This window comes from Kwoniella bestiolae, chromosome 1 (genome assembly GCF_000512585.2).
Source record: "Kwoniella bestiolae CBS 10118 chromosome 1, complete sequence".
In the NCBI taxonomy this organism is placed as follows: Eukaryota; Fungi; Basidiomycota; class Tremellomycetes; order Tremellales; family Cryptococcaceae; genus Kwoniella; species Kwoniella bestiolae.
The window spans coordinates 1242646-1260523 of NC_089241.1; the positions used below are offsets into that span (position 1 = coordinate 1242646).

The 17878-nt window shown below is 47.4% G+C and overlaps 7 protein-coding genes across 7 annotated transcripts; 3 read left to right on the forward strand and 4 right to left on the reverse strand.

Moving 5' to 3' along the window:
- Positions 1–559: 559 nt before the first annotated feature.
- Positions 560–3079, reverse strand: I302_100469 (uncharacterized protein; the record flags this gene model as incomplete). The annotated part of the gene is made up of 3 exons (XM_019190486.1): positions 560–2203; positions 2367–2863; positions 2932–3079. 3 exons carry the CDS (start codon positions 3077–3079, stop codon positions 560–562), a joined length of 2289 nt encoding a protein of 762 aa, XP_019047234.1.
- Positions 3080–3634: 555 nt separating this feature from the next.
- Positions 3635–5808, reverse strand: I302_100470 (uncharacterized protein; the record flags this gene model as incomplete). The annotated part of the gene is made up of 6 exons (XM_019190487.1): positions 3635–3808; positions 3882–3972; positions 4045–4527; positions 4603–4907; positions 5078–5283; positions 5367–5808. The coding sequence occupies 6 exons, from the start codon at positions 5806–5808 to the stop codon at positions 3635–3637; spliced, it is 1701 nt and encodes a 566-aa protein (XP_019047235.1).
- A 1090-nt stretch (positions 5809–6898) lies between these two features.
- I302_100471 (uncharacterized protein) lies at positions 6899–10007 on the reverse strand (the record flags this gene model as incomplete). Its single annotated transcript, XM_019190488.1, has 13 exons — positions 6899–7057; positions 7135–7187; positions 7258–7645; positions 7727–7839; positions 7912–8216; positions 8274–8469; positions 8527–8745; positions 8817–8917; positions 8990–9216; positions 9295–9412; positions 9499–9630; positions 9756–9818; positions 9883–10007. 13 exons carry the CDS (start codon positions 10005–10007, stop codon positions 6899–6901), a joined length of 2199 nt encoding a protein of 732 aa, XP_019047236.1.
- Positions 10008–11270: 1263 nt separating this feature from the next.
- Positions 11271–12402, reverse strand: I302_100472 (uncharacterized protein; the record flags this gene model as incomplete). Its single annotated transcript, XM_019190489.1, has 3 exons — positions 11271–12029; positions 12154–12234; positions 12352–12402. 3 exons carry the CDS (start codon positions 12400–12402, stop codon positions 11271–11273), a joined length of 891 nt encoding a protein of 296 aa, XP_019047237.1.
- A 470-nt stretch (positions 12403–12872) lies between these two features.
- Positions 12873–14304, forward strand: I302_100473 (uncharacterized protein; the record flags this gene model as incomplete). The annotated part of the gene is made up of 3 exons (XM_019190490.1): positions 12873–13000; positions 13066–13129; positions 13198–14304. The coding sequence occupies 3 exons, from the start codon at positions 12873–12875 to the stop codon at positions 14302–14304; spliced, it is 1299 nt and encodes a 432-aa protein (XP_019047238.1).
- Positions 14305–15472: 1168 nt separating this feature from the next.
- Positions 15473–16198, forward strand: I302_100474 (uncharacterized protein; the record flags this gene model as incomplete). The annotated part of the gene is made up of 1 exon (XM_019190491.1): positions 15473–16198. The coding sequence occupies one exon, from the start codon at positions 15473–15475 to the stop codon at positions 16196–16198; it is 726 nt and encodes a 241-aa protein (XP_019047239.1).
- An 804-nt stretch (positions 16199–17002) lies between these two features.
- I302_100475 (uncharacterized protein) lies at positions 17003–17677 on the forward strand (the record flags this gene model as incomplete). Its single annotated transcript, XM_019190492.1, has 1 exon — positions 17003–17677. The coding sequence occupies one exon, from the start codon at positions 17003–17005 to the stop codon at positions 17675–17677; it is 675 nt and encodes a 224-aa protein (XP_019047240.1).
- Between the last annotated feature and the right edge of the window lie 201 nt (positions 17678–17878).

Sequence of the window (17878 nt, forward strand, 5' to 3'; positions counted from 1 at the left end):
GGCTTATATGACCAGAGGCATCACGATAACACCGCTTTTCAGCACTCGTTATGCTGAAGACTACAGTAACCCCACCTTTCATGTCCTATACTGTAACTCGTTGTACCCCGCTGACATCTGAACCACCAGAAAGGATGTTTGGATCTGTAACGGTTCCACCATTCTTCACCACGCAGGACCATCGTCATTGCAACGAGCGTCATCCACACCCTTTGTAGGCAGATCATCATTACAGGCGTCATGACCGTCAGATCCGCTCAGACCATTCACGATGCCTCCAGGAAATGCGAGCAGAACGTCGTCATATGTACCCAGTCACCGCGCCATTGCAAGCCGGTCCGAGATGTATCAGAGGATATACCTCAGCCACATCACACGGCGGTGTCATGAAAAGTGGTGTGTGTGATGCATGTAATGTAAACCGAGAAATCAAAATACAACAGATGAATTCGTAAGCAGATATAACTGTATATCGTAATGAATATATGCGTTAGATTACGTGGAATAACAGACTGAGGAGTTGAGTGAGTAGGACATCTATATACTATAATTTACAGGACTAGTAATCCCTTGTACTTCTTCCGCCGCCAAACCCAGCTCGTCCCTTATCACCGGACCCACCAGAACCACTTCTACCTGCATACCCTCCTGACGAACCTGATCTATCTCCTCCAAACAAATTCCCACTCCTCACTCTAGGTTCCGCATAATCCCTATCTCCACCTTTCGATCCGCCGAACCCACCTGAACGAGGCTTGTTCATACCGAATCCTCCCCTATTTCCTCCCCCAGATCTATTACCGAACCCTCCTCCACCTCCTGATCGTCTGTTACTGCCCAAGCCCAATTTCTGCAAGAATCCAGGAGAGAGGTACGGTGGTTCTTGTAATCCAGCAGCTTCGACCGACCAATCTTTCAATCCCTGTAGGATCTCATGGTTGGATACGTTGAGTTGGTCCGATTTGCCCATGTAGTATCCTATCATCGAGGTGAATACTTCCTCGATAGCTTCGGAATCGAGGGAAGGCAATAATTGAGTTATAGCCTCGTTGATCCCACTCAGCTTGTCGGCGTATTCTTCATCTGCATTTCGCGCCAATGCGTGAACCTCCGCCGACAAGTCTCTAGATGGAACAGATTTGATAGGGATCTTGTGCAATCGATCGATAAATCCTTCTTCGAATGGTAACAAGACCAAATCACCTCTACCCCCTTCTTTACCTCCTCGTCCGGTCCTTCCGACTCGGTGGATATACTGTTCGGAACTTGCTGGAATACCCACTTGGATAACTCGGGTCACACCTGGGTAATCTACTCCTCTGGCCGATACGTCGGAAGTAATCAACACGCTAGGTTTGGTGTCTCTCCTGTACCTCTCTGAAGCTCTCGATCGCTGATTCTGATCTAATCTCGAATGAATCTCGTAGACATTGATATCTTTAGGTAATGATTCCTTCAACTCTCGGACAAGTGTCGCAGTCAACATGGTAAGTTTCGTGGTATTTAAGAAGACGATGATTTTACTGTGGGGGTTGAGAAGTTGATCATGGGCGATAAGTCGGAGGATGTGGGGGATTTGGTCGGCTGCGGAGGGTACGATGGTATAATGTTGAGGGATGTGAAGATGAACGTTGGATTCGTTTTTGGGTACACAATCTATAACTTTGTGTCCAGGTTTCAATGATTTCCTAGCGATAGCTGCGATCTCTCGAGAGACGGTAGCGGAGAATAAGAATGTCTGACGCTCTTTAGGCAGATGAGAGATGATGTGGTTCAGATCTTGTGAGAAACCCATATCCAACAACGTATCGGCTTCATCCAGAATCAATTGATCGGTAAATTCGATGGCTGATTTAACTTCTTCCTCAGATAATAGATCCTTCAATCGACCAGGGGTAGCAACAACGATATCCTTCCTGCCTCGCTTCCAATCCTTCAGTTGTCGATGTCTTGATTCTCCGCCGACAAGTAATCGGACCTGCATCTCCTTGTGCCACGTACACAGCTTCAAGGCTTCATTGGCGATTTGAGTGGCTAATTCTCGGGTAGGGGAGATGATCAATGTACCGACGTGAGATCGAGTGATGACTCGCTCATTTCTCCCTTGCGCTGCTCGGTCGGGTAAAGTCCCATCTGGATAAGGTGTTTTGATGAGCTCGTTGACTTTGTTGATTCGAGCGTCGATGGCGGGTACGAGGAATGCCTAGAGGATTGAAGATTTTGGAATTAGCTTTGATGCGCGGGGAGAGAGCTAGGCAGGTCCGTAGATCACAGGAGATACAGCTGCAGAAGTCACTGCCATACAGAAGAAGAACAACTCCACTCCAACGCCTGCGAAATCATATCCGGAATGACCTGCTACTCACAATAGTCTTCCCTGTACCAGTCTTAGCCTTAACCAACAAATCCTCCCTCTCCTTTGTCAACTCTACGACCTGTTCCTCGACCGCTCCCTCAGCGTCGGCAGCCTCCCTCGCAGGACCTCTGAGCTTCCCACCCCCAAGGGAAGGCATCATCCCCAATACTCGCTTCTGGACTTCTGACATAGCCTTGAGTTGGAAGGGTTTGAAAGTCAATGCTTTGAGGGTATCATGGTCGATCTTGCCCTTGAGGGATTCGAACGGTACGATCTCCACGGCGGGACCGGTCTTACTTGCACTTGCGGTCTCTGCAAGAGGTGTAGAGGCGGAGGTGGTAAGGGAGGGGGCGAAGAAGCTGTCTTCTTCTGCTGGTTGTGCTGATGAGGCTGGGGATGATGTAGAAGGTTGCGACGGGGATGAAGATTGAAGAGGCTCAGATACGAAGAAATCGTCGTCGTCCTTCGGTTGAGCAGCTGCAGAGTACCCTCGGGATAGTAGTAAAGCTACGAAGGTATACCATCGATCAGTTCAGGTCTGGTCACTGAGACGAAAATGCGAGAGATCGACCAACCTTGTAAGCTCTGAGATCTATCTATACGAGATACACAGACAGAAGCTGGGGTAGGCCTCATGGCACTCCTTGAGACCAGAACGGATCTACGCGAGATCACTGATCCCAAAGCCATCGAGGCTCTTGCAAGGGACGATCGAGGGAGCATCTTGAGGGGAGACCGACGAAAAAGAGGCGGAAGATATGGTGGAGTGGGAGTATTTCCCGCTGATAACTCTGCTTCTAGTTGGTAGATCCGACTTGCTCGATGCTGGAATGAAAAATGGGAGGTAATAATGGATGTATTCAAGTGGCCATGTAATGTATATATATTCATCTCTTCCTCTATCCCAAATCTCAGACTGAAATCTCAAAAATCTCGAAAATCGCAAAAACAAACGGCCGACCATGCGGAATTATCTGTTGGCGGTATTTATCGTACTTTATCCAGGCTACCATTGGTGGCGGTCATCTCCGCTGTCCACCCATCGCAGCCCAACTTGAGTAAAAGACGACCGACTGACGAAGCTGCTGAAAGGTTGTCTGCTCTATTTTATTCTCCTCTGAAGACGAGACACCATCGCGATGCATTGATTATACATGATCATAGAGCTCTCGAAACTATAATCCAACATCCGAATCAATGATCGTTCGTTCTGCCTTCCATTCGTCGTCCTTTCCATTACTTTCCGCATCTATAAGAATCAACAATTCCATAACCTCCCTATGGTTCTTCGACGTTGTCCATCTCATTCTCGCCTACTTCCTTGTTATGTTCGTTTACGCTCTTCCGTCTGAACAACCACGTAGTAACTGTGATAGTGATGATATTGACTACGACCCAGGCTAAGAGGATACCGAGATTTTTCCCGATATCATTCTTGGTGTTGAAGATGATCTATATGTTGTACAAAACAATCAGTATGGATCCGCGCGGACAGGACAGGAGAAAAAAAAAGAGGAGAGCTCACAGTTCTCACCACCCTCGAGGCATTGTAGAATGGCATGGCTACGCCGTACCTGTAGATCCAAGGTTGTAATTCATGAGGTAGCGATACGACTCTGTCAACGCATATTAGATGTCAGCGTATGATGGATAGTCTTAGTATTGAATCAAGCCAAGAGCGCACTCACGAGACATTGGCAATAATAAGAGGGATGAGGAAGAACGCGATGAACCTAGGCCCAAGGATGGTAATCATAAACTCGGTTGACAGACCCAGCGCGGCCATACCAAGGAGACAAGTGAACCACCACAGGAAGAAACCACCTGCGTAGGTGAAGTGCGCGCCGAAATGGACTTTGAACGGTAGACTGACCATCGCGAAGAAGAATGAGACCACAAAGTACAGGCAGAGCGGCATGACGATTCGGTAAGTCAGGTACGCCTTGGTAGTGAGGAAGGGAGCGATGATTTCCCGCACGGCGTTGTTGGACATGGTGATGATGAAGGAGAAAATCAACATGTAGATCAATCCGACCAACGTGATAGCTTGAGCGACGGGTTGGTCGTATGGTCGTAAATTCATGAGAGTGTACCAAACGGGGTTGGACACTGTCGAGGGGGCGGAGGCGAGAGCGGTGATAGCTGCGGCATTGTTGGCATTCGATTGGAGGCTAAATATCGAACCTACCATCAGCACCAGCAGATATAGCATGTCAAATTGAGAAAGAAAACCCATGTCGACTCACAATTGAGCAACGGATCTGGCATTGTATTGACCCAAAATACCGCCCAAAGCTTGTTGCATATAAGGTAATAGATAACTGTTAACGGCAGTTTCCATCCTAGATTGAGCGTAGAACACGTCAATTGCCGAGGAACCGTTGTAGCCCGCGTTTCCATTCAACCTAGCCTGGTTCAAGTTCGTGGTGGCATCGGTATTGATGACGATCGCTGCCCATGCACCTTCGTTGACTATATCATCTTCGATCGAGGGGATGTCCGGCAGTTCAGAAGGTGAAGTGACGAAGTATCGGAGATTTGTTTGGGCCAGCTGAGTAAGGTCAAGGACGAAAAGAAAAGAAAAGTCAGTTTATGCTATTTTTAGAAATCACAGTGATGTGGACAAGAGTAACGTATAGATCGACATCAACGTAAGATTAGATAGGAGGTGGTAGTGACGCAGATAGGATGGATGAAACCCAATTTAGGACCACGACTTACCAAACCCTGCGTAACAGTCTGACCAATCTCCCCACCATCTCTATCGATGATCCTCACCGTCAACTTGTCGGTGTACTTGTTGGATTTCCACAATGAGCCCCAATAAAATGGGAGGCACATCCACATTAGCAGAACGGTAATAACCACTGTGCCGATTAACATCTTGAAAGCTAGTTTCCTGAACATCGTGATCTCCGGCGAGAAGACTGAACGTAGAAAATCTCAAATATCAGTTTGTATTCTTTGTCTATCTCCATTCATGAAGGATGATCAGAAATGATAAACCCACAATGATAACTAAATTTATTCAGCTTCTTCTCCCCATCTTCAGGCTTGATCATCCCCTTCGCAATAGCCTTGGCAGGCTGGATATTATTGGCGACCTGACTCTCAGGCATCTTTTTATTCTGAGCATCCCGCGACTCATAAACCCTCAAAGGGGTGAACCCATCCTTATCCCTCTGGGACGAAGTAGATAGCTTGCGAGAATTGAATGTTCGCGTTGGTGAGTTGGTGAGCTTCTCATTGTCGTTCTCCGACGAAGACACGGTCGGACCATTGACGTTGCGTACGGGTTGATCCTCTGGTGCAGAGGGGCCGAAATTGGGTTTGGAGATTGCCGAGGGTGATGGTGGGGAGATCATCGTGGGTGTTTTGGAGACTGTATGTATGGAATTTCCAGTGCCGTTGCCGTTGGAGTTGGAGAGGTAGTTGGGATTGAGGTCTGACATTGCGAAGGGGTTTGATGGGATGAGATGAGATATTTCGGATGGAACAAGTCAAGTCAAGTTGATATTGTTATATATCGTCGTGATGTGATGTGCTATTATGTTATATGGAATGACGATATGTTCTGAGTAAAATGAATAATGAAACAAGTGTCAGTCCCTCCAATCCTTTATATACTAGTCAGAAAATACCGCAAGATCTCATACGACATGACTTAGACTTACCGTTAGTAATCCGAGTCCGAGGTGACTATCCTAAGTAGACTAAGACCCAAAAAAACGAACAACGCCGAAGCTTGATTATCAATCGAGAGGATGAAGACGCTCAGCTGCCAGATGCCGAGAGTAGAAGCAAGTGTGGGGGATATATCTTGTGCTTATCAATAATCTACAATACCAAGTGGAAAATCTCTCTCATCATGCAGACCAGCAAAGTGGTGAGCTCGGGCGTGTGTAGCGTAGTAGAATGTATTCTCATGATTTTGTTTACTGCCCGAACGTAGCATAAATCAAACGTAATTGTCTTAGTAATACTCGTACTTTGTAATAATGTAGATCTTTTGCTCGGTTATGATTATGTTATGTGCCCGCCCCGCCCACCGCGGGCAGAGATCACCGAACTGGATTTAAAAATAGCTTAGATGGGAAAATACCGCATACAGCTAAGACTAGACTATTTCACTCGGCCGGGGGTAATCTCCGGTCAAGTTCAGTTAAAGTCATGAGTACTCGTAACTGGAACAACCGGATGTGAGAAGAAAATCAAGTGATTAACAGAACGTCCGAATGTCTAAGAACAGATAGCAGACTGGCTCTAACTTCTCTTGCAGTATGTCTCATCAGACAAAAGGTGTTTCAGCTTGTGAGTGGAACTCATACCGCGTTCATCCCCCGCCCGCCCATAAATCACAACTGATTAAAATATAAGAAATAGGCAACAACACCTGCCTGTTCCTATTGACGATCAGATACTGCGATCAAACCATGAGATGCATTTTCAGAGAGCATAATGTCAAAAAGGGAATTCGAAAGATTCAATTCAGTTAATCATTTTTCCTGTTTCACGTTGTTCCTCGTTCAGAGCTGTCCATTACTAATGGCCATTCCCGTTAATACCGTTCTGCCCCATACTGCTCAAAACAGCATCGGCCTTGGCCAAATCTTTCTCAGACAACTTTCGACCTCCTGAAGGGGTGGCTGTTCCCGAGATTGCCGAGGCGAGCGAGTCGGATCGGTTTCGTGGTTTCATCACCTACCATTCAACCAAATCAGTATCAGTATCCACCACTCAACACTCGTGATAAATTCAAGAGAAATGGCCAAACTCACAAGTGGGAATGGGTAGTGGTTCTCATCATCATCATCGTTGATACCTCTCCAGCCTACCCCGGGTTCAAAATCACAAGCGTCAGCGCAATTGTTCAATGCGGAGATTAAAGAGCTCCGACCCACTCTTAGCACCCATGTAATCTTGCGTACCAAGATGCTCCATCTCTTCCGTGAGCGTCGCAAAGTCTCCAGGAGTCATCATACCCGTCCTCATCTTGGGTGAACCAGGAGCAGAGAGGGGTACGCCGACACGTTGCACGCCCGTGAAATCAGGCTCGTCATCGTCGAAGGAATCAGGGTATGCTCGTCGAAGGGCGAGTTGTCTAGCTTTGACGTATTCCAATCCCAAGGATTTCCAGTCTAACAACTCGGATAATCGTTCGGTTCGGTTTCGCTGGTTGATTCGCTGTCTTCGAGATTTGGTAGTGAACGAGAGTAATTGGTTGGTTAATTGGTTGACGGAGTCGTCTACGCCTTGACCACGTCGGTCGACAATGTAACAACCGTAATCCTAAAGTACAACGTTTCAGATTAGCAATGAAACTCTACTGCGATATGCTGCATCCTGTAGCTCCATAAGCAAACCACTTACCTCTGGTGTTTCAAGCAAGTCCTCCATGAAACAACCGAAACCAGACAAGTTGGTAGTGACATTGGGAATACCCATAACAGTACATTCCGCAGGGGTATAACCGAAAGGCTCGTCTATGGGTCATATCATCCAATGAATCAGCTTCCATCCACCCAGGTAGCAAGGCAGATAAATGCTAAACTCACAGTAAGAAGGAAATACACCCAGATGACAACCTCTCACGAACTCCTCGTAATCCAGGCCCAAGATAGGGTTATTCGAGTTCAAGAATTCAGGGTGGAAGATAACTTTGACTCGATCAGAAGATTGGTTGAACAGTGAAACTCTTCTGAACTGGTTGAGGATCGGATCACTGGCATCGTCCGCCATGTTATGCGTGACGATAGGTGGCAAGGAGTTTCTCTTGAGAGCGAATACTCTTCGTTTGAGCAATACCTTGTCTTCTTTGGATAAGAGATCTTCAGGGTTGGGTACTTCTGTCCCGTGTTCACTGTAGTACAGATGATCAGCGTTTTGTGTTCAGCTACCGATACACAGTCCAGCTCACCCCGAATATCTAGCAGCATGTTCGAAAATTCTCTTTCCAATTCTAGCAGTGACTTGGTTTACACATTCCTTAAGCTGTTGAGTTACGGCTTGACCCTTGAGCGCTTCAATGGTGTAAGAGTTGGTAGCAGCGGGCATGATGATGAAGGCAACTACGGTCGTCTTTGATCCCATCTCCTTCAATCGGTGGTTCAATCCTGATCACTCACCGTCAGCCGCCTCTCCTTCGACACACGACACAAAGGTACACTCACGAGCAAGCGATTCAATAAACATGTCCACACCCTTATTTCTAAACTCGTATCTACCGGCAGTAAACATGTAGACGGTGTTCTCAAGATCGAAATCGTAGTGACCGTAGAAATGACCTCTAATAAAGTCGTTGATCTTTTCCTTGGACTGGACGTGCAAGTTCTGGAACTCGTGCATAGCAGCGAACTTGATGACATTGAGACCGTTGGGCAGGACACCGTCTGTAAATCACCCAGTACAGTCAGCAAGTGAGTTGATCACATCAACAGGGGAAGATGTTAGAGCTACGTACCAGGTTTTCTTTTCAACAAGTGTTCACTTTCAAATGCGGTGATGTGAGACACGGTGGTAAATACATCTGCGCAGTGTGCGGCAGACCTTTCGATGCAGTATCTACGAACAGCAGCAAAATCGTGTCAACTCATATGTTCCCTGAAAAATCTCTTAAGGTGATGCTGGACATACCTATGATAGATACCCCTCTTACCAGCTTCATGATCCACATCAAAGTATTGCAAGTTGTTATAGAAATCCACACTCCCCGCACAGAGGTATCGACCAAGCAAAGTAGCGTGAGTGGTGAAAATGGTGGTCACGTCGATGTGTCGTTTCCTACAGAGAGGGATGGCCAAACCAGCTTGCCATTCATGGAAATGGGCGATGATAGCTTTGTCTGTTTCTCTAGATGAGAACTGTAAATTCCGACAAACATCAGTTCGCACCCCTCTAGATTATCCAAAGAACTGTCGAGGGAAGAAAATAAAACTCACTTCACCCAAGAACCAAGCTACCATATAACCGAAAACGATGGTCTCGTTGGTCTCGTGGTCGTTGGGAGGAGAGGGGATACCGGCAAGGTTCCACAAGTCGGTCTTCCATTCGTCCATTCTGACACATCGAGGCACTTCACATCAGCCATCTGTCGGATGTCCTGGACACGAATGGACTAGTTGAAAGAATAGTTAGGAACTCACCGGTCATAACAAGATCCAGTATCGAACAGCAATACCCTAGGGTTACCTTCAATGAGCCATCTACCGTAGATGAGCTTGACACCCCTGTCTTGCATGGATTTGAGGGTGAGGGCGAAGGGTGTTCCCGGTTCGCTATGAGCAATTGCACCGTCAGCTCCAGTCACGCCTTTTGCCTATCATGGCCCACGTCCCCAGCTTGACTGGTATCACCCGTGGATGATGGCCAGTAGGATTGATAGGAAATAAGTATAACTCACGGTTCCTCAGCATCCACCTCCATAGGAGCGGATTTATAGCTCAACGGACCGATCAAACATGCTCTGAAGTGTAGTATATCAGCTGCATCCCATATAGTTGAAGAGCGTTGTCGATAACTATACTCACCGGTCTCCATATTCCTTGGTAGTCACTGGTACTTTAGTCTTGATGACCGTGTAGATACCACCGACCTTGTTGGCTACCTCCCAAGCACATTCGAAGAGCAATGGAGAGTGGACTGAACGGGGCATCGTGGGTTGGGTGGAGTGGATGTTTTACAGGTGATTGAGTTGATTATATCTTGCTTTCCTCGCGTTCGCTTCCTTTCTGTACAGTGGGTGTATCGTAGCAAGGTGAGAATGTGAGAATGAGGATGTATACGTTGATCGATGAGGTCGAGGTTGTATGAAAGGAAGACGAAAAGTGAAACCAAAGTTAGCGTGTGATTCCATTCAACATCAATGTTTTCGGATCAAAGGCAGTCAGTCCAACAGGATCACAGCGTGGGGTTCAGCTTGGACATCGTCATCATACAACGTTCACCTGCACTAGGCTAGGTTACCACTCATTGATGTTTGATGGTTGTCATGACCATATCCGAGCAGATCCACCTGCGGTTATCCCATACTACCGCTTCAACCATGTGTGAAAAGGCGTACTCACCTTTAGCCTTGTATGCACTATCTGATCACTCTCCAACGATTATAGTAGCAAGTGTTGATAATGAAGCGGTAATGTCGAGTGATGAGTGATGAGGAAGACAGAGATCTGAAGAATAAGATTGCAGAGAGTGTTATGGTAGTCAAGTGTTCAAAGTGGTTTCCCATTCCCATTACATTCCCATTCTAAATTGCCTTCATCCTGACCTGAACAGGGAGTAAGGGATATCCGATGACGATACACTTGTACTCTGCTCGGTGGGGCCTGTATGTGGAAATTATCCCCACCAATTACCCAATCAGGTAATAAATGGTTACAGGTAAGTAAGGGATTCAGGGGACCCCATAGCCGATCCCGCTTCAACAGACGTCATTCGTCAATTCCACACGTTGATACGTTGGGACCACAACGTTGAGCAGGGAGGGGCTAACATGGAGATGGAGTAGCAATGTGGCTTCTCGTTTAAGTTGAGTGGGGGAGCAGTGTGTGTTCAGGATTGAAAAGATCAAATGGAAAGCAAACATAATGATAAGCGATGAGCCCCTTACTATCGTAGTCACAGAGGTCGAACACACCCGACTTGTCCAATAGGTGGAGTGGGAAATAATCATGTTGTGGATGTGGGTTAGCGCGCATTAGACTATACTCCGGAAGCAATCAAGATGCGGGAGGTACAAGGCGAGTTGGATGCTATAGCACACACATTCGGACAAACGATCTCGAATACTAGTAATTTCAACATCTGCCAATTTACGCAGGCGAAGCATTCGATGTATGTCAAGCATGGCTCGATTGAGCATAGACGTTATGATGTTATACAGAATACATCCATCTGATCTATCATGACAAATACTCTACCAACTACTTCCGACAAGCGGTATCTTCTCCCAGAACGTCTTCGGCTTCTCCGTTGTTTCGGCTTTCAGTCCATCTATCACTTCATCCGCCTTATCGCGATCCTCTTCATTTCCGTTCTGCACTCCTTCTTCCTCCTTGTCCTCTCGTTGCAAATCATCCTCAGCAGTAGGTCTCACCCACTCCCTCCCCGTCACCTCCTCAATCTCCCATTTGATCCCCTCGTCCGACCTTCTCAGACCAAAATCCAACACGAATCCCACCCCCTTCCAGCTAAAATCGACATAATTCCTCGGCAGCGCTCTTTTATTCCATTGCATCTGCTCTACTTCACCTGAGGGCAGACCAACTGCCGAAGATGGTGAGGACGAGGGAGGTCGTAGGTAGGGTTGTATGATTCTATCTAAAATGATATTCCCCGTGATCTCTCTTTTCGTCTCGTACTGAGCATATATCGATTGTCCCAAATCCCATGCGAGAAACCTCTTCCATGAACTATCTTCGCTTTGCGTTGAAGATGGTTTGGAATTGGAAGAGGTGATGGCTTTGTCCATGAGTTCGTAGCCTACTAGGTTTGGAGAGGAGTATCGTCCGCCATTGAGGTTTAGCCATGTTCGATTAGGCGACGGAGCATTGAGGGGGAGGTCGTAGATGCTTGTAGTCGTAGAGGTGGAGTTATTAGGGGTGGAGGAAGATGAGTGCAGGGAGGGGTGGAGGAAGGGTGAGTGCGGTGAGGTTGAGAGGAAGAGGATTGCGAGCTATCAATCGATGGGTCAGTAAATCAATGAATCAGATGAAACACGGGAGCTTGGTCATGGTGGATGCACGGATTATGATTGGTAGGTATCCAGCTTGACAGAAGTAGGAGATTGGACCACTCACAAGTGATAGACAGTATCCACACGGTCTGATAGCTATAAATGCTGATGCTACGAATAGGAGTAGGAAGACTGGTGAAGCGGCCTAAGTAGATGACAATCCATGCATCAGCCTGATATTCCATGTGAATTTAGAGAGATCAATAGTCCCTCGAAATGGCCTGCGCATGTAGTGAGGCTAGCCATTTCTAAACCCACTCACAGGTATAGGAAGGACAAGAAAGTAAATCAAGACATGCTTAATACACATCATCTTGATTGGTGGTTTCGCTTTTTCGCGTGTCGTTTCTCAGCAGTGACGAGCAGCTTCAGTGCCGACCCCGACCTCAAGATAAGCCCGATTGCGGAGGGTTGTTTGGTGATGAATGTGATCTTGAGGTAATTTGAAGAAGTCAAAACACATCAACAAAGATGTCTTGTTGCATTGTCTGGAGATGTTCAAATGCAGTTTCAAACTCCTACATTCCGCCGGAAAGAAAGGGAGCAAACAGCGTTTATCATCATCCCACGTGTCTCACCTGTACGTGGCATTATGTTTTGGCTGTATGCCCAGGGTCCGTCGCCCGGGTCACTCGTCCCACCACCATTGTTATGAGTTATGGCCGAGCAACCGTGTTTACAAGCTACATACACGGATCAAATCTCATATCGAAAGCTACGTATACGAAACCCCTTCTATTCCTTCATTCAATCACACATCCTTATCCCTTACGCCCTCCCAACATGTCAGCAGAGTCGTATCTCGTAATCGGAGGATGTGGGTTCCTAGGCAGACATATCGTGCAACAGCTATTAGCAAGAGGGGAAGCGCAGGTATCGGTGTTTGATATAGTGCAGAGGCATTTCGACAGGTACGTTCAGCTGATTGACTCGCCAATGGTACATAGGCAGAGTGGCGAGCTGACAACACCAACAGCAACGTGACCTTCTTCATTGGTGATCTGTCCAAGCCTGAAGATGTCCAAAATGCCTTGCAGAAAGTGAGTCAGCTTCCTGTGTCTAATGTAACAGAACGGCAAACGAGCTGACGCCTTATCCCTCCCTTCAGTCCCAAGCAACGGTAGTCATCCACACCGCCTCGCCAGCCCACGGACTGGGTCGAGCAATCTACGAGAAAGTGAATGTCGTCGGTACTCGCACATTATTAGAAGCCTGCGTCGAACCCTCTTCAACCGTCAAGAAAGTCGTCTACACCTCTTCAGGCGGGGTCGTATACTCAGGTAAAGAAGATATAACCAACGTGGACGAACGGGTCCCATACCCCGAAGTACTCCTTGACGCATACAACGAAACAAAGGTCGGGGCGGAGAAGATGGTATTAGAGTACAATGGGAAGAACGATTTATTGACATGTGCGATCCGACCAGCGGGGATCTTCGGACCAGGAGACAGACAGATGATCTCAGGTTTCTACGAGGTGATCAAGAATAACCAAACGAAGTGGCAAGTAGGGTATAACACCAACTTGGGAGACTTCACCTACGTAGGCAACGTTGCGCACGCCCACTTGTTAGCGGCAGATAAGTTGGGTTCATCATATCATTATTCGGAACTTCGAGATCCCATCTCCTCCATCGACATTTCCCTCGGATCACACCGTATACCCACCTCCTCCGCTCGACCTGTCGGACCCAACCCCACCCCCTCTCCTGAAGATCTCGCCAAAGCACGCAAATTCGATTCGGGCCAAGTGGATGAGAGCGACCTCAGACCAGTCCTGCGAACCAAGATGGATCAATTCGCCAACGAATCGTCCTTGGACGATGATTCCGCAGAAGAAAGTATACCCATAGCAGGACAGGCATATTTCATAACCAATGGCGAGCCAATTTATTTCTGGGATTTCGCAAGGACCATATGGAAACAACTTGGACATGTTCCTCCGTACCTTATCGTCCTACCCACTGTTCTTGGTTTGATTCTGGCCACGCTCGCTGAGACGTTCTCGAAGTTCTCCGGGAAGGAACCTGGATTTACGAGGTTCAGGGTGGCTCATGCAACGCAACAAAGGTATTTCGATATTGAGAAATCAAGGAGACTATTGGGGTACCATCCGATCGTCAGTTTGGATAAGGGTATGCAGATCTGGACGGAGTGGTACAAGGGGGAGCTGGAGAAGCAGAAGTTGGCTGTGGAGGATGCTAAGACAAAGTAAAGGCGATTTAAGTAGATTGGAACGGAATGGATTGGATTCGGGTTATGCCGGTTTGTTTATTGTTAGAAGTGGGTACAAGATGATTTGGAACGACGCTACTTGTAGAGAAAAATATCTTTGGACGTGGGTCCGTAATCGGTCTTCGGATCTCAGTGTATATACCCCTCAGCCTTCATGTCATGCATTTTGGAGATTCAGAATTGAGCTGACTACGATAGCTGCGATACCGAGCTGTGATTATCAACAAGTCTGCGTGTCATTGGTAAATGCCATTCCACATCTTTACAGTGCTATTGTCATTCAGTATCTCACATCGTTCGAGAGGCATTCGAAGATATGTACAACAAGGCTTCCATCTCTTGTTCTCTGATGGCTTTGATCTCTCATCTTCACCTAGCCGACTTTTCTTGTTCGGGATATACACGTCTTTACTAGACTGGTTATTCACAATCACGAGATGTCGGGATCAATCGAAACAAAAGCTTTCGAGTACTGGTACCCCAATATGATGCAACCAGCCCCTACACCCGGCAGCACTGTTCTGCATAGCCATTTCAGGGCGAGCTTCTTGTATCCACGAAAGGATCGACAATGGCGAATGACGCACGATGCCTTTCCTTCTTCATTTTCCCTTCCTTTTCTCTTTCACATCTCTGACTCGAGTTCAAGCTTCTCTGCGATACAGTGACTTAAGGCAAAGAGCTCCAAGGCGTTACTCGTCGAATGTGATAATCCTGTGACTTCGCCCGATATCAGCGAAGGTCCTTCCCAGACGATTCTAGTGGTCCGTCTCATAGTCTGGACTCTCTGATGCACGTCATATGCGCGTATAACGAGAAGACGGAGGGCCGTTTCATCCTTTTACAGGATACTCATAGTAACTTAAAGCGCACGTCTGACCAAAAAAGAAGACCATGCCCCCCAGCAGCCAGCTAATTTAAAGGAATTGGATCGTTCCCAACACAGTCGCATCGAACATGCAATCCCCTCATTTGTATTTCTCATTCCATATCCATTATCCCGCGGTCGATTTTGTGCAATTCGCATACATCACAGCGGATTACCTAATTTGACTTTGCCGGGGTTGAGCGCTTCAACTTTTATCAAGTAACACACTGCTCCATCTCTTCAAGACACCGCGCGAATTCAGCGTCTAGTCGTAAACAACATGCCTGTCAAGTTGGGATTAATGGGCTCCGAGGGCGATACAGAGATCAACGAGACCATAGAAGGCAGTCTTGGCCGGGGAGATCGTCTCAGATATTCGTATATTCGAAAGGATGATCAAGAGAGTTTGAAGGTCACCTTGCCGTTGCAAGTCACACACTATTCCAAAGAGACCGACCCTTCGAAGATGTATACAAGCGATGATGATCGTCAGTTCCCCTTGTATGCTTGGAGTCCTGCGACCGCCCACTTGATCGTAAAAGCAATGACGTCTCGCCGAGAGGGAGATATCTCGCCGGTGAGCCTACCGGTTTGGGAAGATGAAAGTCAGATATCCCCTCAGAGCAAGAGATTCCTGCCTAGGTATGGACCACTGAATCCTTGTTACAGTGCGGTCTTCAGCGATATGGGCGACTGTGAACAGATCGACGTTGGGACATTCCGTCCCCGTGACCTACCGCATGACTTGAGGACTGCAGGGACAGTCGATCTGACTTTCCACTTCCACCGAGATTTACGAAATGAACCTGAGAGTCCCTCAGTACAGGATCTGGCATTCATCCCAATAGAGAAAGCTATCATCACCAAAGTGGCGAAGGTGCTGAGAAATATAACCTCGATTTCTAAGACCGAATCAATCTCTGAGGAAGAAGCGGACTATCGCGCGAGAGCGATGGTGTGGAAGGATCGCTCAAGAACACATACCTCACTTCCGCATTGGATGTAAAAAACATGTTAGGATTGGGAGTAGGCCATCACACAGGACGAATGACCGAATGCAACTATCTTCTCCCTCCGCTCCATGCTTCTTCTTGGCTTGGGGCTCTCTAGCCTCTGGAATGATGCAGTGTTATAAGAGGAAAAGACCCCTGAGGAACCTTCTTCAGCACGGTGGATATGAAGAGAGAGTCTTCGTTTAGTGTCGATGCACCAATGCCGTTTTTTGTCAATGGAAGCACGTTTTGCTCTGTCCAGGGGTCTGACGCACAGTCTTGATTCTTCATCCTACGTCGTACGAGAACGGACGCCACGAGACCAGACTCGTCACCTTATGAAAGGAAGTTAAGAAGGCGGGTCACAAGGGAGGGGAAAAGTCACACAGATAGTGTGCCCCCGCTCCATGGGATGCAATTGTATAAAGAGCCTCTTGATCCCTCTTAAACCTTTCCGCATCCCCTGGAAATACAGATATTCCAACTGCCGAGAATTAGAATTCGCTTATTTGTCTCGATTTTCCACAATCCAGCTCGGTCGGTTCCTAATATCAGCACGTACCAGATTTATTCTCTCGATCGCCAATTAACGATGAACGCTTTCACTGAGAGGCTTCGAGTATTGCTGTCGAGCGTGACTGGTAATTCGGCCCCTTCGTCCGCGGACTTGTCCAAGGCTCCTGCTGGCACAGAGCTAGGATTCATAGGCTCCGAAGGGGACACGACGGAGCTTGGGTCTATCAAAGCCCCTAAAATCCAGGAGGCAAAGTTGAGTATGAATACTCTAGACAGAACAACCTCGAGAGATTATCGCCATTATGGGCTTCATGGGCTCGACCGGCGATACAACCACTCAAGGCACTTGGGAATCTTCAAAAACGCCCGGAGGCAGGATCCCTTACTGCTATACTAGAAGCGGACCGGAAGAAACACTGGCTGTAACGGTTCCACTAAGGCCTCAATGTGAATCTAGGGAGAACAAGCAGTCAGGGATTTACCCTCATCAAGATATTTATGGTCTACCTTTGCTGGGCGGAACAGTTGACATGTTTCAGGCAATATCAGATGGTACGAATGATGAGTCGTATACCGACAGCAAGACACTCGAAGTTCCGAACGTCCCGATCTGTGGAAAAAACTGTAAAAAGTTCAATCCCCATTGGGACCGTCTACCCTTAGAGGTTTCCCAAGAAATCAATACCATGGGGGATTGCACGGCTATAGAAGTTGAGTCACTCGAGTTGTCTGACACCGCTGAGGAAGAATACATTCCGGTGATCTACCACTTCAAGCGAACTCTAGAAGGTCCTGCGGAAATCAAGAGTATGGGGGATTACACTGGTTTAGATGTTGAGTCAATCGAGCCTTTCAACAGCGCCCAAGAAGGGTGCATTCCTGTAACTGACATGTTCAAGCCAGTCTTAGGAGATCCTGACTTTGACAGGGACTGGGTGGTTGTCAGTGGTGCTGATCAGGAGGAAGATGTGCTGTGAGAGCACTGTCGTGATCGTGTGGGAGGTTCTGAGGCTATCGGCTGACCATAGGGTCTGAAATTACTATACCACGTCTTTTTCCGTTCCTTAGTGGTTCCCTGGCATGTCGTGAGCGTTCGTCTGTGAACATGAATTATACAGTATGCAAAAGATTTATCATGATCTGTATTTTCGGTTATGTCAGCTTCCACCATCGGACTC